The sequence below is a fragment of the Lacerta agilis genome, chromosome 15 (assembly GCF_009819535.1).
Source record: "Lacerta agilis isolate rLacAgi1 chromosome 15, rLacAgi1.pri, whole genome shotgun sequence".
Classification (NCBI taxonomy): Eukaryota; Metazoa; Chordata; class Lepidosauria; order Squamata; family Lacertidae; genus Lacerta; species Lacerta agilis.
Genome location: NC_046326.1, coordinates 1,737,081 through 1,758,214, shown reverse-complemented (window position 1 = coordinate 1,758,214; position 21,134 = coordinate 1,737,081). Strand labels below are relative to the sequence as shown.

At 47.5% G+C, this 21,134-nt stretch overlaps 1 protein-coding gene across 2 annotated transcripts in view; it reads right to left on the bottom strand.

Annotated features, from left to right (window-relative positions):
* Window positions 1-4,125: 4,125 nt before the first annotated feature.
* The window catches only part of SORBS3 (sorbin and SH3 domain containing 3), a 43,681-nt gene continuing 26,672 nt past the window's right edge, over window positions 4,126-21,134 (bottom strand). The window contains exons 12-20 of one of the 2 annotated variants that reach the window (XM_033171431.1): window positions 19,374-19,519; window positions 18,145-18,230; window positions 16,797-16,843; window positions 15,798-15,912; window positions 12,530-12,655; window positions 9,878-10,393; window positions 8,136-8,218; window positions 7,161-7,267; window positions 4,126-6,119 (exon numbers count right to left, since the gene is read on the bottom strand). In XM_033171431.1, the coding sequence (XP_033027322.1) occupies window positions 6,058-6,119; window positions 7,161-7,267; window positions 8,136-8,218; window positions 9,878-10,393; window positions 12,530-12,655; window positions 15,798-15,912; window positions 16,797-16,843; window positions 18,145-18,230; window positions 19,374-19,519 (1,288 nt within the window). In that variant the 3' untranslated portion in view covers window positions 4,126-6,057. The remainder of the gene's footprint in view (window positions 6,120-7,160; window positions 7,268-8,135; window positions 8,219-9,877; window positions 10,394-12,529; window positions 12,656-15,797; window positions 15,913-16,796; window positions 16,844-18,144; window positions 18,231-19,373; window positions 19,520-21,134) is intronic. The other variant, XM_033171432.1, reaches the window with a different exon arrangement.

Sequence of the window (21,134 nt, the reverse complement as noted above, 5' to 3'; positions counted from 1 at the left end):
GCTCTGGGGCAGGAGTCCAGAGTAGTCCAGGAGAAGCAGGAGGGGCCCCAGCACAGCAGGAGGGGCTTTGCCACATCTTGAAATGTGAAGTACTGCAATGCGTCTTGCTTCCTAAAGAGCTGCCCACTGTAAGACCATTGAACCCAGAGTCTAACATGAGTGAGGAAGAAACGTACTTCCATGACAGAGCATCTGCTTTGCATGCAGACAGCCTGAAGCTCAGGCTCTGGCATCTCCAGGTGGGGCTGGAGAGCCTCTGCCAACCAGTGTAGACAACACCAACCCCCCTCCTATGCAGGTCAAGACAACAAGGAGCAGCAATGCATTTGGCACCTGCTTGACTGCAGGAGCTGCCAGGAGACATGCGTGTACTTCCAAACCACAGTGAATGAGCTCATGCCTCACTGACCTTGCAAAGACCTTACACCTGGCCTTTCAACTTCAGCAAATTTTGAATTTGGTTTGTGAGACTTTTGACACCGTATTTTAGTTAAAAACAAGGGCACAGCTCAGGCCTATGCATTCTCTTGGGAGATGAAAGCCCCATTCAGTTCAACAGGACTTGGTCCCTCCCTACTAAATGCACTGCAGCCTTAGAAAAACTGACCTGAAAGAGTGAAACCAGAATGGAGGAAGGGTGGGGAATGTCTTGCCTCTCCCACCAAATTTAATCACTTACTCCAATGATAGAATGTTTGCGCTATAAATTAAAGTGCAAATCTCACTGCGTCCCTTGGGTTCCACACTTTGTAATCCATTAAAGGAAACAGGATTGTCATGCATTACAGAGGGCAAGAAGGGGAAACCTGCTGATTCAGTTCTTATAATTTAGCCCATTAAAAATGCTTAGAATAACAATATTTTTAGTACCAGCTGATCTCTCTCATTTCCGTATCTGAGGGATGTATCTTGAAGTGACTTTAGCAATCCTCTGTGAAGACTTATTTACTCAAAACTTTTAAAAAGAAATAAATGTGTGCATTTTAGCCAAACAATAATGGTACAAAAGCAAATACTGTATGCTTTTCTTTCCAGTATTTAAGGGAAGAGCACACCTCAGTCGGGAAGCACATGCTGCAGTGCAGATCCTAGGTTTGTTTGTTTGTTTACGGAATATCAATTTTATATCTGATGAAATAGTTTTGCTGTTTTTGGAATTTGATTATTAGTTTTGCTGTTTTAGAGTTTGTTGAATTGATTTTAGTGTTTGCAGAACTTGTATTCTGTGTTTTATTTTGCTTTTATTGTGTGCACCTGCTTTGGTGGCTTAATGTTGTGAAATAGTCTATAAATGTGTTTAATAATAATAATTTATTATTTTAAAAGATTTATAAACCTCTCATATAAAGTATCTGAGTAGTGTACAACCCCCAATCCCACAAAATAAGTATACATGTATTTGTTCACCATGAGCAATATACAGTAGATAAAAGTACAATACCAATAGATGATCAATAATATTTTAAAGTATAAGGCAAGAAAGTCTTAGGTGGATAAAAGTCCTAAGCATGTATCTAAAATAGTAGATTGCTGCTGGATTCCTTAACTCAAATGGCAATAAATTCCATATTCAGGTAGGGCTGTGAGAAACCACTGCCTGAAACCCTTGGAAGCTGTCAGCCAATGGCCTGAATAATTACGAGGCAGATCCCTGGGAGCTTTATTGTGTGTTACTGTTAGCATCCGTTTGTCTCGAGAGACAAGGGAGTGAAATATCTGTGAGGGGCAGGGAGAATATTGCCCTTTCCAAATGGCACCCTAGACGATCACAGCCTTTCTGCACAGGCAATATAAAAAACTGAAGGCATGTCTGCAAAACAGGTTTGTGTCTGGAGCCGAAGAGAGGTCTTTTGTTTTGCCCCGAAGCCTAATTCCCTCTGTCTCTTGAGGTCAGTCAATAAACACAGTAAAACCCTAAACTGACTAAGGATGGGAGGCAGCTGACAAAGAAAGACCCAGCCAAACTAGGGATGTTGCCCTGCCTACCTCCATGCTAATCTCTGTGTACACTTGACTACTGAAAAACAAGCATGTCATTCTGCTGTGGGCAGGGACATCTAGGGACAGAGATAGAAGATCAATGGGTTGTATCCAATGGTAGTCCTACTCAGGGTAGACCCCTCAAAGTCAATGGGTGTGATAATTTAGGTTCGCTAATCTCAGTGGGCTTACTCTAAGCAGAACTTTGTTGGCTACAACCCAATTGCATTCTCTCTCTCAACACTTTTATATATAGAGGAAGTATTTGCATCTCAAAGGCTTATGTTGCCATTTTTTGCTTTTACTGACTTGCTCATTTGCTTGCAACAACATATGTGCCATGTGGACAGATCAAGCTAACAAAATAAAAGTGATGTGAAAATCTTCAGCTACTCAGTTTCTGCACATCCAGCTATTGTTAACGGAAGAGGTAAAGGTAAAGGGACACAGGTAGCGCTGTGGTCTAAACCACTGAGCCTCTTGGGCTTGCTGATCACAAGTTCGGCAGTTTGAGTCCGTGTGCCATTGCTGTGTCCCAGCTTCTGCCAACCTAGCAGTTTGAAAGCACACCAGCGCGAGTAGATCAATAGGTACCATTGTGGCGGGAAGGTGAATGGCATTTCCATGTGCTCTGGCTTCTATCACGGTTTAGTCATGCTGGCCACATGACTCCAAAAGTTGTCTGTGGACAAACACCGACTCCCTAGCCTGAAAGCAACCTTTGACTGCACTTAACCAGGAAAAGAGCCATTCAAAAGTAAGGGGGGCAACTGTCAGGAGAAGAGAGAAGCCCTAGAAAGGGCTTCTTCCCCCCACTATCTACCCTGAATTTTCTTCCTTGCTGTTTCTACAATATTTACTGCTCCCAATACCCCCTCAAATGGCTTTTCTTCTAGAAAAAAATGTGCCAGTATTGCATACCCTTGAGTGCCCCCAGAATAAAGCACTGGCCCCGCAACTCTTTGCAAATCTCTGTTTTGTTCTTTCTCATACAATCCAGTATTTGATTCGCAAATGAAATTAAATAGCTCTGTATATAAACAAATGTATGGGGATCTCTTCTAACCTTCCATTTTAAACTGATGTTGCTGTATCTGGCATGGCAGAATTAGGGGATGGATGCAGTCTTCCCTGAGGTCCAAGGGCACAGGCTGGGCGTTGTCGCTGCTGTTAGATGCCTCAGTCACCCACCATGCCTCTGCCCCAGAGGAATCTTCACACTGGTACCTCAGGCAGACAATCCAAATGGCAACGTTTCAAACGTCAACATGTGGCAGGGTGACAACTTCAGACTTTACACTGCCTTTCTACGAAAGTACACAAGCCAGAAGTTCTCCATGAAGTAAATAAGAGCTGCACTATATCACACAGGATAACTTCCCAGGGGACAGGGCCTCTTAGAGTCAATTTGTCTATCTCCCACCCGTCAGGGCTCCCAAAATTAGCCATTTAAGATAGTGCTCTCTTGCTCTCTGCCTTTGTGGGATCTTCAATCTGTGGACGCTTTAGAAACACGACAAGAGCCACACTTGACTTTAGATCAGCGAAGTTTTATTGGCAGGACAAGCTGTATAGGCAATAATATCAAGGACTCTCTTTTCCCAGAGCGAACCAGACAGCCACTCGCCTCCTACAAGCTGACCAAGTTCAGTGGTGCTGTGCAGTTCAGGCACAACACATCTCCGAATTGTGTGTCAGGTCAGGAGACAGTCTTATCCAAAACACTAGATGAGGTTGTTTCAAATAGTGGTGGCTGGGATTCCTCACAAGTTGTGAGAGATGAGAGAACAGAGATGAGCTCTCCCGCAAGAGAGTTTGCTGTATCTACCAACTCCCCTTGCAAAAGTGCTGCTTCAAGGAGTGATGGGTTGACAACAGGGCTGCCCCCAACACTTTGGTGCCCCCCCCAATTCCACACACAGAAGCTGAATAGACAAGGACAGTGTCTCAGTGAGACACTTGAACCTCATTTTGAGGCTGTACACACTCCATACCTTTAAGGCACATTTGAAGCACAGAGTCTCTTCCAACTCTACAATTCTGATTCCCCCCCCAAAAAAGAATCCTGGAAACCAGCTTGTTAAAGGTGATGGGAATTGTAGCTTTTAAGGGGTAAACTATGGTTCCCATGATCTTTTTCTGGGGGGGGGGGGTTGCTTTAAAGGTATGGTGTCCAAACTGCCTAAGACTGGCAAGAGGATCACATCCTGCACAGTGCTCACCTGATGAAAGCAAGCTACAGTCCTTTGTTATGTGCTGGGTTCTGTGGCACATGCACACCAGGTGGGGGCGGGGGGACAGCAGGAAAGGCTTCCTGGAAGGTAAAGAGTCTGAAAACCACCAAGCCAAGACGCTGAGCCTGAACCTGCAAGGTGCTGCTACCATGTTTCTTAAAAACAAAAGGAAGCCCCTGTTGTTTACCTAGAGCAGAGACTCCACTCCACCAGGGCTGGTCTCAACCTGCACATCTTCTCTCCATGGGTGGGACTGTCTCAACACCCCACATGCACAGCTGTTCTGCTGCAGTGTGGAGGACAATTTTGTTAGCACTGTGCAAGAGGCTGCAGGAGACATAGATGTCTCAGTGTTCTTGGCCCAATACAATCCCCCACTGTCTCTTTCCTGTTTTTTCTGCCTCACCAGCTGCATATCCCCAGAAGTTTGAGAACAACTCAAGCTGCGGCTACTCTAGCCACTAGAGAATATCTTTAGACCTAGAAATCTCCCTCCGGTCTTGACCCTTGACTTTGGAGGTGAAAGGAGACTGCCAGAATGGAAAGTTCAAGGAGATTAAAGGCAGGGTACAGGCAACATACAAACAGGCTCAGTTTTCTAATGCCAGGATAGGAGACTTGCGGGTCTCCAACGGTGTCTGGCTTTTGCTGCTGGGGGCAGGAATGAGATGCATCTTCAGAGAGGAGCTGTGGACAATGGGCACTTATGCAAAAGCAGTAACCACCACTGCTTCTTGGTTGGGGTCAATTAGCACAGATGTCAGTAACCGTAACAGGACTGAATTCTCCCCTTCACTTCCTTTCTACGACCCCCAACAATTGTATCAATATTAAACCCTTTGTAGCAGGTGCTCAAAATTAGGCGAGGAGGATGAAGATGAACTGCAAGCAAAGACAGAGAGTTTAGGCTAAAGGAATGCCCAAAGTGTGCTCTAGCTGCAGAGTAGCCCTAGGAATCTGCTAACTCTCCAAGTGATCACGTCTTTTAGTTTAACACAAGCAAGACAGTGCATCCACTCACAGGGTCAAACATGAAGAGGAATGATTGGAAGTTATTTTGATCAAAGTTCTAAATGAATCCTTTAGATGGAGAGACTATTTAGATGGACTTCCAGCAGGCAAAGCCTTTGAGGGTAGTTGGGCAGGGTACAAAAATGTGACTACTGGTAGCCATACGGCCTTGCATAAACTTGGTGGAGCAGCCTTCTCTCGGCAGTGTCCATGGATTCCCATGGAACACAGAGAAGGTTGTGGGTGCTCAGAGAGCACCATAAGCTCATCACTTGTGGTGGGACATTGGTTACAGAGTCCGCAGAACACCACAGCAGTGTTTGTGGTCCATTGCAAGGAAGCAGGATCATTCTGGAGATTGGATGCAGGGCAGTCACAGGGTCACAATCCCATCTCCACCTTGCACTGCTGATATGAGAGCTGGCAGAAGGGCTGACACTGCCAGATTTGCCCACAAAGAGGGAACTCAGTTGGGCCACAGCAAGCAAAGAGCCCAGGAGGTTATCTGCATTGTCTGCTTAGCCCGAGTCTCTTGCTTGTCACAGAAAGGCTTGAAATAATGATGCTTCATAAATACTGGAGGGTGGGGAAAATAAGAGTGTGATCACCCTGTACAAGGAAGCCAAGACACAGAAGTGGAAGGTGGTGGTCAAGGCACAGAGGTCTCCAGGGGACAAGCGGCAAGACCTTCCTTGAACGCAGCTTGGGCTCCAGGCTGGCTCTCACACCACCATCTCTTTTTGCTCCTTGTCTTTCCAAGGAAACCGGATACAAGAGCAGCAGATTCTGACTCAGTTTCCACTTGGCACACGAAGGGTTGGTCGAGGAGCAATCACACAGGGGCAACGTAATTCCCAGGGAAAGTGCCAAATTTATGTGTTCTTCTAGAGACACCTAAGGTAGAAACAAAAGCAAAACAAGGATCCCTGGTGAAGGAAAAAGAGGCTCAAGGTTGCCCACCCTGCAGTAGAAACTTTTCCCAGGAGTGTCCTGAAAAATCCTTTTGAAATAAACATTGGCCTCTAAGGAAGGCACTAATTCACTGCACTAATTCACTCTTCACTCTGAAGCACCAGCTTTTTCGTCTACAGTTATGTCCTTCCATCCTGTTTTGGGGGCCTCGCCGGAACTTTTGGCTCTATTGCAGCTACTCAAGAGCATGATCTGGAGGGTAATGATTCTGCATCACCCACACCATTCAGTGGGTGACACAAGGAAAAATGAAGGGACCTTAGTTCCAATGTACTTTTTGCCGTTTCTAGGCTCCAATTAAAACATGGGCATGTGGGCAGTTACCAATGCCAGGTCAAAAGTTTGCATCATAGAGATGTAAGGGTAGAACAGCATACTCTACAAGCCAAATGCCAAGTTTGATACTTGAAACTGAGGTCTGTCTGATACTGACACTCTGGCATGGCTTGCGCATCACGGCAAGAGAGAGTATGGATTACCATGACCTCACAAACGTGCTGGCTTCCAGAGAGTGGTGGCACCCACTTTGCTCTTCCCTGGGCACACAATGGCAGGGAAGCCAAGGTTAGGCTTAGCATATTGTCCGAACTTGGGATCGCGGTTAAAATCTCTCCTTCTTAACCTTGGCTACAGATTGTGGTTAAGGAGGAGAGAACTTCGCGAAGATGCCAGATTTGGATGACACGCCTTGTAAGTCAAACCTTGGCTTTGATGCTGTGCTGTGCTGACCTCAAAAGCCCAAGGAGGAGCAGAGCTGCTGTGGTTCCCTCCTTGGCAGCCAGCACATTCAAAAGCAGCCGGTGTCATGACAGCCTTTTCCTAAGGCCATTGGTGGCCAGGGTGGGTGGGAACGGAGACCTTCAAGGTCATAACAAAGAAAAGGAAAACACACCCCAGCCCACTTTCCAGTGCTAGGATTGTACAGTCCTACCCTGCCCCATATAGTATAGTGCCAAGACACACCCACAAACCAGCCATCGTCACATTGCTGCATAACATCCACTTGGTCCCCTTCATGAAGCTCCAGCTCATCTTCGTTCTGGGGTCTGTACTGATAGAGAGCCTGGTATCTGAAAAACAGAAGCCACTTAGTGAGCCCACTTCCTTCCTGATTTATTCAAGTGAAACCGCCAGCCTGGTGTAATGCTGGCCTTGGAGATGGGAAGCCAGGGTTCAAATCCCCACTCGGCCAGGAAGCTCCCTGGGTGACCTTGGAGTCAGTCACCAACTCTCAGCCTAAATGGCGTCACAGGGTTGTTGTGAGGATAAAATATGGAGGAAGGGGGAGGGAAAACTAGGCAAGGAAAACCTTGAGCTCGGGGGGGGGGGGAGGAGGGCTGCAAGCGTAATAATAAATGAAATACAAATAAATAAAAGATGTGTATATTTTTTTAAAAAAAGAAATGTGCCTCAAACAGTACACACTTCAAAAAGCAAATCAAAGAATGAGAGGACGTTTTTGTTCCATATTTCCACTCTGCAGGCTGTGTGGATCAGAGCCAGTGAACTGTGCTTTGCACATGGAAAAGGAATGTGCCGAGGCAAACACTCTGGGCTGCCCTCCGCCCCATCACCTTCCCTCCTGACTTCTTGGGGGGGGGGGGAGAGTGCTGCCGCTAGGAAATGCTGAGTTATCTCTGTCTTCTCCAGCAGGAGTTTGCAACACTTGGCCAAGGCCAGCCAAGGCACCGGTAGTGCTGCCAGAGACTTCCGCTTCCCCAGGCACTGTGGGAGCCCCTCTGAAAAAGGGCCTTGTTCCAAGCCACAGGCCAGACACTGTCCCTGGCTGGCACCCCAGGGGGCCGTCTGCAGTCAGCCCTCCCCACGGGTCACTTCGCAGGCAGGGAGGGGCCTGGCCAGCCGCCAGGCGGAGAAGCAAAACTCCCCGCCCCACCCCCGCTTTGCACTTCCCAGCCCCTCGTCACCAGCCTCACTTACAGGGTCCACTGCGCACTGGAGGGGGGCGCACAAGAAGAGACACGTCCAGGGCTGCATGGCTGGGAAGCTCCAGGGGCAGCGGCCTGTGGAGAAAGGAAGGGGGAAAGGGGAAGCCGTGGGGAGGACACAGGGAGCCACCTGAGCCAGAGCTGGGAGTGGGAGAGATGTTTCTAAAGGCAGGGAAGCAGGCAGGAGCAGGAGCAGGTGCAGGGCCTGAAAAGGAAAAACCTGAGCAATGGCGCCATGTCCTGAGCCCCTGGGCAGGAAGTGCCATTAATCTAAGGCTAATGGAAGTGAAATGGGGACATGCCTCCTCTTACGCATGGAGAAAGGTGCTGCACCTGGAGACCTTAAGCAAACTTAGGAACCATAATGCCTTTTGTCTGCTGCAGAAGCACTGCAGAGAAGCTGAGACAGGAGCGTTGCAGGGGGGGCGGAGGGGGTGGGGGCCCCCTGGCAGCTCCCCTGCTGGGGGTGACACATCAGAGGGCGGCTCCGCCCACTGGGCTTTTAAAAAACTTTTGTTTAAAAAAATCTTTTTAGGCTATTTTCGGCACTGCCGGGGTGGAGCCGCAGGGGCGGCCAGCAAGGAGAGGTGTCACCCCCCCCCCTCGCTGGCCGCCCCTGCAGCTCCGCTCCAGCAGCGCCGAAAATAGCCCCCCCCCATCCAGCGGCGCAGCTCGGCATGGAGGCAAGGGGCGGGCCAGCGAGGTGGGGTGCCATCCCCTCCTCGCTGGCCCGCCCCTTGCCTCTTTGCCGAGCTCCGCTGCTGGCTGGCTTGCGGAGCCGGGGCATGGAGAGGGGCGGGCCAGCGAGGAGGGACACCCCTCCTCGCTGGCCCGTCCCTCTCCCTGCCCCGACTTGCGCTCCACCAAGGGAGCCCGGGCGGCGGATAGAATCCCGAATCTGCCTCCCAGCACCCCTTCGTGCAACGGCTGCTCACGCAGGCACGAGCAGCCGCGGCACGAAGGGGTGCCGCCGCCGGGCGGAGGCTTCGGGAGTCTCCCGAATCCGCCGCCCAGCACCCCTGGGACGGGGTGTCGCGTGCGTCATGACGCACGCACGCACGCACCACGATGCCCCGCCCCCAGGGGTGCTTCTTGGCTTCCCGCCCCGGGCAGCCAAGGGGCTAAGAACGCCCCTGAGCTGAGAAACTAGATTACGTTACTGTTGGGTGGATTTGTGGCTGGTGACATGGGGCAGACATGGAACTTCAAAGTGCTGATGGCTGAGTGAAGGCCAACAGCCATGAGGGTCTGTAGGAATGGAGACAGAATATTACCATCTCTCTAGCTTACATCATTCATTTTAACAGAGAAAATGGAATCTTTGCCCTTAAAGATCAGCTTTTTGAGGACAGATGTTGTTTCTGCTTCCTCTAAAACAGAAGTGCAGTTGCCCCCTCTGACATCACTTGCACCCTTGGGAGCTGAAGCCCCAGCATCTTGGCAGGGCTTACCAGCATCAACGCCTGTCCTGGGTCTCTGGCCGCCATTTTAGTTTCCCACAATGCCTGGAGTGGTGCTACATTGGCCGGGTGTGTGTGTGTGTGGATTTAAATGGCTGCCTGCCACTGTCAAGGCCACGTTCGCTCATGACTGAGTGCCCACTGAAATAGGAGGCCCACTGCAAAGGTGGTCCAGGGTCTTCAAACTGCTTGCAAAGCAAGGATATGGTGGGTACCTACCACTGTAGGTGGAGGGAAAGGAAAGGAGAATTGAGGGGAACAGCCAGGGCCTCACCTGCGGTGGGAAGACGGCTGGTGGTTGTGGAGCCAAGGTGGGGACAGCAGGCTGCTCAGGCTCCTGAATCTGGAAGGAGGAGGCTGGCGATGGGCTGCTGCTGGATGTTTTGACAGGGCTCTGGATGTGGGGACTGAAGGAGGCTGCTCTGTCTGTGCTCTGGGGCCTGCGGGGCACAGCCTCTGGGTGCTCAAACTTCGGGGATGCAGGGAAAGTGAATCCTGAGTGGCTCGAGGAGGAGGAATGCAGCACATCTGTGGCCAGGGAGCCCTGAAGGCTCAATGGGGAGGTGTTGAGCTGCCCCCTGCTGCTCAGGCTGGGTGAGTGTGGCTGGGACGGGGAGCCAGAAGAGGTCCGCAGGCCTGGAGAGGAAGGAAACTCCTCCGAGTTCTTCACTCTCGGTTCCTTCACCACCTGCACATAGTTGGCTGGGAAAATGCCCTGGCGGTTGGTGCCAGATATGCGGCCCTCGTACCAGTTTCCGTCCACCCTGCGAAGCAGGCAGATGCGTTCACCCTGGAAAGGAGGAGAAGGAAAGATCAGCACAAGGAAGCTCCTGAGGCTGACAAATTGGCCTGGTTAAGAGATCTCACAGAAATGCAGCGTTGGAAGGGACCTCAAGGGTCATCTAGTCCAACCCCCTGCAATGCAGGAATTCCAGCTGAAGAATCCCTGACAGGTGGTCGTTCCCTGCACTTTTACAAGAGGCTAATTTAAAGCTGGAGCCTGACAGACCCACAAGCTCTTCCAGCCCAAGCATTTGCTGTTCTGCTCCACTCTTCTGTCCTGTTTGGTACCTTGGAAGGTTTAGCAACATCATCCCCAGATAGTCCTTCCTAAGATCTCTATACAGGCGACAGCTGTCTCCTGAAACACTAAGGACACTGCTCATTAAAAAAACACAAGCCATATCTAATCAATATATCTATCTATCTCCCGCCTGTCCTCCGTGGAGCATGCACACCCCCATTTTATTGCCAAGGCTGAGAGACAGTGCCTGGCCCAGAAAGCTTCAAGGCTGAGAGGGGATGTGAAATCTGCTCTCTCCAGTCCTAGTCTGACACTCTGACCAACACACCACATGGCCTCTTAAACCTAGGACTCTTTTTTGCAGCTGGTGACATTATGGGGTGAGAGGCACACTCTGGACAGGTTACATGGAGTGGTCAAGAGGTTGTGAAACCCACACGTAGAATATCACATAATGAGCACGCACATATGCTGCTTTCCTATGCGTGCTTGCTAGGAGATCACAATTGGTTGGTCTTCCCTGAAAGTGTACACAGCGTGTTTAAGCAACAAAACACAACAGCCAAACCAGTAATTTTACACATTGCAATCTGCATCCAACTTTCATGTAGGTTTATGCACCGCACAAGCATCTGCCCCCAGAGGAACTTCCTGGTTCATCAAAGAGATCTGATCATGTGACACAGGTAATTCCAGGTCTTCAGGGCTCCCAGCTTTTCCTAGAAAATAAAGGTCACCCACAACCCTTCTGGGAATGTGCTGCCTAACAGATAAAGGTATGCTGAGAATGGAAACTTCAGAGCAATGCTAAGTCCAAACCGGGCAGTGCTGGTGGTCTGTTGGGAGGAAGCTGCCAAATTCCCTCTAGCACCCAATAGGTTGTCAGAGGACCTAGCTCAATTTCATAGCTCAATCCAGAAACAACAAAACTGACTTTATCATTGGCTGAACCAGCAGCCAGCTGAGATTACGAAAAACTAGGCCTAACGTTGGGGGAGGGGAATCTTATTTGGAAGTCCACATTTTTACAAGGTTTCTCCTTGTGAAACCTTAATTGCAAATCAATTCAAAACTTTAGCTTCTCTGCAAAATAGATAAGTTACTTTTTGTAAAAACAACAAGTTTCTAGTCCTTATTGAGTGTGGCACATGTTCAGGCAGCATCCATAAGCAATCCTGTATTTAGGAACTGCACATCTCAGTTCTGCCCAGTGACCTGTCCCTCCATCTTACCTTGCTTCCAGTCAAGATTCTTTGTCCCATAAAAACTCCACTTTCCCATCTCTTTTTTCTTGCTATTACCCTGTTACACCAAATTGAGCACCAACTAAAAAAAAAAAGCTTAGAACAAAGTCTGTAAATTATGTAAAATCTAATTCACGCTCAAGCAAGCTATACAAAATGTTATTTGTCTAATTTATCTTTCGCACAGAACTCCCAGAAGTTTTCTGGGGATGCGGATGAGGTTTGGTGGGATTGAGTCAGCAACAGCAAGCAGAATATTAATAGCCCAGTCAGGGCCGGCTCTGCTATTAGACAAGATGGAGGTGGCCTGCCTGTGAAAACAGATTTGGTGGTTTACCATGAAAAGGGGCACTGAAATTGTCAATTCATAGCATTTTTATTACATTTTTCATCACCATGGGAGACGCCGTTTGGATCTTCTGCCCGAGGCCCTAAAATGTCACTGGCTGTCTTGGAGCTCAGTTTTATGAGAAGCAGAAACAGACAACTGAACATCTGTTAGAGAGGAATTAGCCCACGAGGCAGTGGGGGCAGCACGCTCTGGCGCCCTTTGCACTGGCCCCATCCTGAGCTGGAATTCCTCTCTCTGCCCATCTCTGGGCTTCCCACTCCCACCCTCACCCTCACCCAACCCCCGTTCTTTTGCTTCGTTCTGTACCTTCCGAAATGACAGCTCCACTGCCAGGTCACCCTTGAAGTTGTACTGAGCTACCGCTTCTCCATATTCCAGGACTTGGACGGTGGGGGATTTGATCGGCTTGGGGATTTCTGTTGGAGGCAGGACCTGTTGGGAAGACAAGCAGTGGCATGGCACAAGTGGTTGTGGGTTCAGTCATGCTCTGCAAATAAGCCCACACAAGTTACTAGTCTGTAAGATTTTACCAGTCTCCTAGGGGCTGCAGAGGAGGGACAGAGTGGTCCTTTCCTCAGCCTCCAGCAATCTGCTGCATGTTGTGCTGTTTGCCTTAAGTCCAGGGGTCAGGTGTGGCTGTCCAGCTCTCTCACGCTCTCTCTCTCTCTGGCCTTTGGGACTCGCCTCAGGCCACACCCCTCACTGGCGTGATTTGTACCCTTTCTTGAATGTCTTTAACTGTCTAGAATGTGTCCCTGAACTCTGATAATGCATCATGCTTGCCTGGAAGAGGACGGGTGTGTGTGTGTGTGTGTGTGTGTGTGTGTGTGTGTGTGTGTAGGAACTCGCCAAATGCACAGGGGGAGAGTTAACGTCTATCGCTCTGCCCTTGTTCTGCTTTTGGTCCTGCCCACCACTCCCTTGTTGCAGCCCAGAAAGAAGCGTTACTCTTGGCCTGAAAAAGCTTCCCCACCCCTGCTGTTTGAGGAAGGGGGGCCTCTCTCCCCTCCATCAGCCTGTGCTGGGTGCAGAAGAGGGATGGGGTGCCTTGCCTCTCCCCTTCACTGGCCCACTGCTTGGCGTGCCTGGAATTCCATGGCCCTTGCCAACATTTCATTCATTAATTTATTCAGTCAGTCAGTCAGTCAAGCCAAAGTCATTACAAAATATAAAATACATAAAACAGAATAAAGTACATTACACAATTAAAATAATTATTAAAGCCAGACATTCTGTCAGGCAAGAGTTTGCTCCCCTGAAGAATCTAACTTATCCTCCTCACAAACATTTCTCCTTAAAACTGCTGTTCTAAAGGCACAACAGACCCCTTTTTCAAAGGTGTAGGGAGGAGACCTGTTTCTTAATAAGAAGTTAACCGAATACCCAATTGATCTCCCTACTGGGAGATTTACATCTTTGAACAAGGCTGCTCTTAAATCCTCATGGATTGGGCAATCCAGCAAGTAGAGAGCGCAAATCCTCAGGCACACGACCTCCTCACAGGGGATGGAGCTATAGCGTTCTTCAGCTATGGCACAGACAGGAGCCACGCGGCTATAAAAAGGATATTTGCAATGCAGGTTGCAGAGTGAGGGCAAGGAGTCTGAATGGGTAGTTTGGCATACCAAGGGGCACATTTGGACAGACAGGCAGATGTGCAATCAGCACAAAAACCTTGCTTTAAAATATGAGATTTCATGTGGTGAGATGCTATCTCAAAGTCTAATGAACTCAGACTGTCCAAAGAAAAGCCGTACTTATCAATAACTAGTAGCATTTCCTGATTCCAATGGAACGGCTAAGACTCAACATCTCATTGAAAGCAGAAAGTACTAAAATGGGCTCTATCCTCTTTTTAAATTCTTAGTCAATGTGTTAAGGGCAAGGAGGTGCACTCTGGCCTTACTGAACAAATCGAGAATGGAAGACTCAGTTGCCTTGGGGAGCTCAGAAATGGCACAAAGATATTTATTCTAGGGTTTTTCCAGATTCATTTTTTGAAGAGATCCCCATAGTTGTGTGCCATAACAGATTTGTGGGATGACTTTGGCTTCCCAAACACATGCAAATAAGTGAATTCCAAGTCCTCCATCACTGGACTTAACATCAGAACAAGGAATAGATCACAGACCCCCTCAGTGAGTCGAAACAGAAAAGGCTAATACTGGCAAGTGTGCTGTGCAAGGAGCAAAGCCAGGCCCTCCTTCCCAAATTCTAGGACCCCCAGAAGCAGGTTTAAGCACATGACTGCTCAGACGCTTTCTCCATAGGAGTGAATGGCTACCACCGAAAGGAAAATTAAGTGGTGCATCTGAAGTTACAATTACTGTGAAAACAAAGACTCTCTCTTCCCCCAACACTGTGTGGGGCCCAACCTTCACCCCACCCCACCAGGGGGTGGCAATACTCTGTGCCCCACTCTAGTACTCGTTGTCCTTCCCCCCCCCCCCGAATGTTTGTTAGTTTATATTAATAGTGGCCTTCAAAAAGGTACACATGGCAGTTGAATTCTACAGATTATCTGCGTCCTGTATGAAAACATTGTTCCTTTGCTTTGAAACACTCTGCCTGTTATTTTTCTTTTTATACAGTGGTACCTCTGGTTACACACGCTTTGGGTTGCATACTTTTCGGGTTACGAACTCCGCTAACCCGGAAGCGCAACCCGAAGCGCGCACGATTTGCGCATGCGCAGAGCGTTTCCCCCGTTTCCCCCTGGTTTTTCCGGTCTGTGCATGCGCAGAACGAATTATTCGGGTTACGTCCTTTTCAGGTTACATACTGTAACCTGGAACCAACTAAGTACATAACCCGGGGTACCACTGTATATCCATCTCTTGCAGGATGCTACAGGGGGCCACCTCTCTTCCTTCCTTCTAAGTTTAGCTCAAACCCTCCGCTATTACGAAGCTGTTGGCTTAACCCCTTAGTCCTCATTGCCCAACTCAAGGGGCAGCTGCTCCATGCCAGAGCCCATGCTTTGCACTCAAAAGGTTCAATCCCTCCAAGTATCTCCAGGTCCAGCCGGGAAAGACTCCCACTGCCACACTGGAGTCACTACCAGACAACACAGACGAGAAGGATCAAAGTATTCGGAGCAGCATTGGTTCACTCTGTCCCTTGTTAACATTGAATCTCTCCCCCCACTTTGTTGTCCTCTTCCCCCTGCCAGAGCTGCTTGAATTTAGGCTGTAAGCTGCTTGGGGCAAGGACCTGGCATTTGTTTGTGTTACTCTATAAACCACCTTATGCACTGACAGTGCTTTGTTAATACCGAGAACACTTGTTAGTGATCGTAGACTTGATATCAACCCTTGAGTTTAGCTACCTGGGATATTTATTATTATTATTATTATTAGCAAAATAATGGGACCAAAACAAAAATAGAGGAAGTCTTTGCTGAAAATGAGACCCCACTCCCACCACCACTAACCTTGCCTGTATCTAAAAGCAGATGGAGGTCCAGATTGCTAAAAAAATAAATCTGATATCTCCCTTCTCTTCCACATGCTGAACAAAAATGTATCCAGTTTATCAAATGAAGCCTTCTCCTGGAATAGCAAGGTATACTTACCTCCACATAGTTGGTGGGGAAAATGCCCACTCTGCCATGGTGTTCTCCTTCCAGCCAGTTTCTATCCACTTCCTTGTGAATGTAGACAATGTCACCCTTCTGCAAAGTCAGTTCCCTGAAAAATCAAATGGCAACGTCTCACTGTCAGAGATGCATCATGGACCTCCATTAGGAATATTCTCTCCTTAAAGTTGCTCATTTCAATTGGACAAATTGCTTCCTCTTCGAGTTGCTGACACTAACTCTTTACAGAGAGAGGATACGGATCAGGAGATGAATTCATGAAACAGCACACCCTCCCTCTGCAGCTCATAACGCCACTTCTCTCTCCCACTTCAAATCTGTCCTCAGATCCCACTTTTCTCATAAAGCCTTTGACTTACAATTTATTCCCACCTGAAATTAAGCCTTAGGGAGTGTAAGACAGTGTTTTTCAACCTTTTTTGGGCAAAGGCACACTTGTTTCATGAAAAAAATCACGAGGCACACCACCATTAGAAAATGTACAAAAAATTAACTCTGTGCCTATATTGACTATATATAAAGTAATTTTTCAATTTTTCCCACGGCACACCAGGCAACATCTCGCGGCACACTAGTGTGCCACGGAACAGTGGTTGAAAAACACTGGTGTAAGAAACAAAAGCCTAAGAACATGAAACTGCACCTGATCATGTTCATAGTTTGCCTCAGCCTTTCCTCCCTTCCTTTTGTCTCTCTTCTGTTGTCTTTTGGAGTTAGGTTTCCCAGGGCAGAGCCCTGCCCTTCTTTGATAGCAGAGTTGGGGAACCTGTAGCTCTCCATAGGTTTTGGACTCAGCTACCATCAACCCCAGCCAGCACAGCAAATGGTCAAGAACATCGGAAGGGCCACAGGTTCCCCAACTCTGATGTAAATGGTGCTGCATTAAGTAACAATGATGACTAATAATCATAATGAGGATGCCAAGTGACCCAAGCATTGCATGAATGCCAAAAGGTTACCAGTATTGCGACTCACTTTGGCGACTCTGCCTGGAAGTCAAATTTGAGCCGAGCAGCTTTCATCTGGAAAGAGGAGAAAACTATTTAAAAGGAGACATGGAGTTAAAAGGTGCAATTCAAAGCCATCAGGTTTTAAAAGGGAACCTGGGCATCTTGCCAGCACAACACAAAACCAAGTAAATAATGGCATTGAAAATCTCTGGCCTGAATCACGAGTGCCAGAAATGAACAAGACTCACTAAGCCACAGGCAACCCTTGGAGAAAAAACAAAACTAGGCTCACATGGATGAGAAAAAACACATTTAGGCACCTTTTGTAGGGATTTAATTCATGCACTTCTACACCCTTCTTTTCTTTTCAAGAGCATGCAAACATTCCCAGCTAGGGAGGATTTGTCCTGACCAAATTCCTGCAAAAGATTCCCGAATTCTCTTCCATTGTGCCTCACTTATGGAAAGGAAGGAGTCCTATCAAGGGTGGACAGCTGGACTAGTCCTAAACTGGTAATTGCCAAAAAGCCCCACAACACTGAGGTGCATAATCCTTTTTTAAAGTAAAGCCTGCAGCATTCGTCTCTCATCAATTCAATTTTGCTCTTAGTGGGAGAAGAACAGAAGTTGCAGCAGATTAATGATTTGCTGGCCCAAAACAACCACTTGTATGAACATGGCCCATTGCTACAAGGAAAACAAAGTTTTGTTTTGTTTTTATATTAACTATTTATTTTGTGCTTCTATCCTGTATTTTTATATTGTGAACTGCCCAGAGATCTGTGGATGAAGGGCAGTATATAAAATGTAATAATGATGATGAGGAGCGAACATTTTAAGATATTTAAGAATATTTTAAGCGGTTGTATCCAATCTGACACTAAGTTACAAGTCACTTAGAGGTATGCTTGTTCCCCTGGCAAAATATTTTGCACCAACAGAATAAGGAGGTTGCTGATAACTTTGTTGTGCAATGTGTTCCTGCTAGTGCAGCTGTTGCACTGGATTCTGACAGAGAACATTGGGCACAGCTCATTATGTTATATATTATGTTATATCATTATATTAGCCTGGTTTGAGGGAAAATTGGACCATAAAAGTAGCTATATATACATTACAATTTCCTAATGGTATTATAACAGTTCCAATGGTCAGAGTTTCCAGCAAGAAATCTTGGGAATTGATTGTGGCATGGAGAAGATGATCTGCTACAGAGTCTGAGAGGCTCTCACAGAACTACACCCTGCAGGGCTTCCCAAGAGATGGAATATGTGCCAAATGAATTCATGTCTAGTGCAAAGATGTTCAATGATAAACCAAGTCCAGGTGTGTAAACAAAAGCCATATCCTCCTGGGTGGAAGCTGCATCTCACCTTCTTCTCGTCTCTCTTTGGGGGACTATCCAAGACAATTTCTGAAGAATCAAGAAAGGGGCTTATCCCAACAAGTCTCAGAGGATCTGTGTGAAAAGAACAAGACAACAGCTGGATAACAGTGTTCCCCACGAGGGAAGGCTCACATATATTCAGAGGACTGTGGTGGCAAAGGAGGAAGGAAAAGGCAGAACTTAACTTGAGCCATAGCACACTTCTGGAAGTCAGAATTCAAGGTTAGGCCTCAGAACATGGCAAGCAGCTATGGGATAGCTAGAGATGAGTGCCTCTAGGCATGTGCAGAGTGTTTTACCTTCACAACTGAGTCACTAAATCTAGTCTGCATGCACTCGGGGTTAAAGAGAATGTGGGCAAGCTAAAGCCTCACATTCCTCTCAGTACGAATCTGGCACTGGACAGCAGAACAGCTGGACATCATCCAACACAAACTAAGGATTTCAAACCAAATGTTTGTAGACTTGCTTGCATCTTATTAGCAAGGGGTATTAGCAAGCCAAGTGCTGGTGAGTGGGTGGGTTGGGCATCATGGTGGAAAAAACAAGGAATTGGTATTACTCTTAGTTCTGATACAGATTTAGGTAGATCACTTCCCACATATACATCTCGGAGCAGATTCAAACATTTGTGAGAGGGCATGCGGCTCAGATAGTTCTCTTAGGACCAACCACTTCATAATGAAGATAGAAGATGTGGGTGTCTAAGGTTTTTTTAAAAACCAAATTTCCCTACACGTAGAAATCTTGTATACCTGAAAGAAGGGTTCTAGATGAGCCTTCTCCTTGATATGCTACCTTTCCAGCTGCAGGGAGTTGTTGAATATGGGAAGCTTTCAAGCATGCAGTTCCTACTTACATTCTGACATGGAGTATATGTTCCCCCCCCCCCCGCCACAATGCTTGAACCACTTCAGTTCCTCCGTCAATGGCACAGCAATAAGGGCACACTTGCACAGCACTTGTGTGCAAACATACAGAGTGCACCCAATGCCCACAATTCCATACTCAGAGAGGGGCTTTAGCTCTCACAGATCCCCCCCACTCACGGTGACAACGGCTGCTCTGATCTGGACAATACAGAGCATCCCTTAGGAAGGTACACCTGCATTTTCCAAGCGAACAAAAACATCTCCACCATCAGAAGAACTTCCGTAAGTCTCTTTGAAGTTTCGCTAGTTCCCATAATGAGCACATGCAAATTCGGAGCCATACCATTCCTGGGTGGAGAGCTGCTCCAGTTATTCCGGGCAATGCCTGGGCTTCCTTTCTCCATTCTAGGGCTGGCTGGCAAGTGGCCCTGAGCTGCAGAGAGGCTTTGTCCTGTGGAAGGATAGGTGCTGCAGTCAGGCAGTGGGCTGCTGGGTTGGAAAAAATGGAGGTACAGTGAGAGAGAGAGAGAGAGAGAGAGAGAGAGAGAGAGAGAGCATGGCTAAGCAAATGGGGATGTTGGAAATGGACCCGGGAGATCATTCCTTCAGCTGAGGCTCTTGGACAAATCATTCTGTTCCCATGCTTAGCACAGCATTTCTCTCACATTTTGAACTCAAGCAACCTTGCAAACTTGGTCCACCTCCTGTGATCTCTCAACCCAATTAGCCATCTGTTGGGCAGATGAGAGTATGGGGATTTCTCCCCTATAGTGGTGTGCACCCTGCTGCAGCCAATAATCTTTGAATCAGAGCAAATTATTATTATTTTGGCATGCAAATTCATGACTCAACTAACTTGAGTTCAAACACCAGCTCAAACTCTACACTAATTTTCCAATTGGCTGGAAATGATTTTAAATGATTTAAAATATATTGTAACTTATCTCCTTTGAAGATCAACAGCTCACGATAAAAAGTGTGGTGTGTAAGCATATGTCGCTATTCTCTATTTCCAGCTCTCCACCCATTTCTCAGGGCCAGGAGAGAAAGATGCAACATCATGAGATACCTGTCTTTAACAATATCTGAATGAAATGCTAGTTTGCACATCTAGGATGCTAAGGAACACTTCACATTTAGGAAGTAGCCTGATCTCTAATATTTTCTCCAATACTTTAAATGAGCGTGCAAGTTGCTTATTTTCCATAGAGGAAAACTTATAGCTATCATGTGGGACACAGAACAGCTGGCAGAGACAGGGGAGATTTTAATTGGGGAATACAGCAAATGAGGGGGGCGGAATCAATTACTACAGATCTAATATTCTGAATTCACAAAACTATTATTATTATTATTTTACAGAAGCCCTGCCTTGCCACATAAAGCACAACGGTTCAAATCAACCTCCTCCCACATTTCCTACACCCACAACACAAAGATACAAACTGGTTCACTGGTGCCCTGCTCTGTCCCTGCACATTCCACACACAGAATCTGGCCAGAATCACACCCCCCCCCGTGATTTCATCACAGCTCTTTCAAACAGGAGAAACATATCCTATATCAGCTTTGGCCAACCCAGGCTTCCTCAACCTCGGCCCTCTAGATGTTTTGAGACTACAGTTCCCATCATCCCTGACCACTGGTCTGCTAGCTAGGGATCATGGGAGTTGTACATTTGTAAGGCCGAGGTTGAGGAAGCCTGGGCTAACCTCTTGCCCTCCAGATGTTTTGTACTACAACACTCTTCAGCCACACTCAACAGCCGTGCTAGCAGGGCCTGATAAGAGTCATAGCCTAAAACAGGCATAGGCAAACTCGGCCTTCCAGATGTTTTGAGACTACAATTCTCATCATCCCTGACCACTGGTCCTGCTAGCTAGGGGTGATGGGAGTTGTAGTCCCAAAATATCTGGAGGGCCGAGTTTGCCTATGCCTGGCCTAAAACATATGGAGGGCACCAGGTTGGCAAAGACTGCCCTGTAAGAACTGAAGAAAAACAAGATGCCAACCAAAGAACCAGCACAGGTAGGTAGCCGTGTTGGTCTGCCACAGTCAAAACAAAATAAAAAATAAAAAAAAATCCTTCCAGTAGCACCTTAGA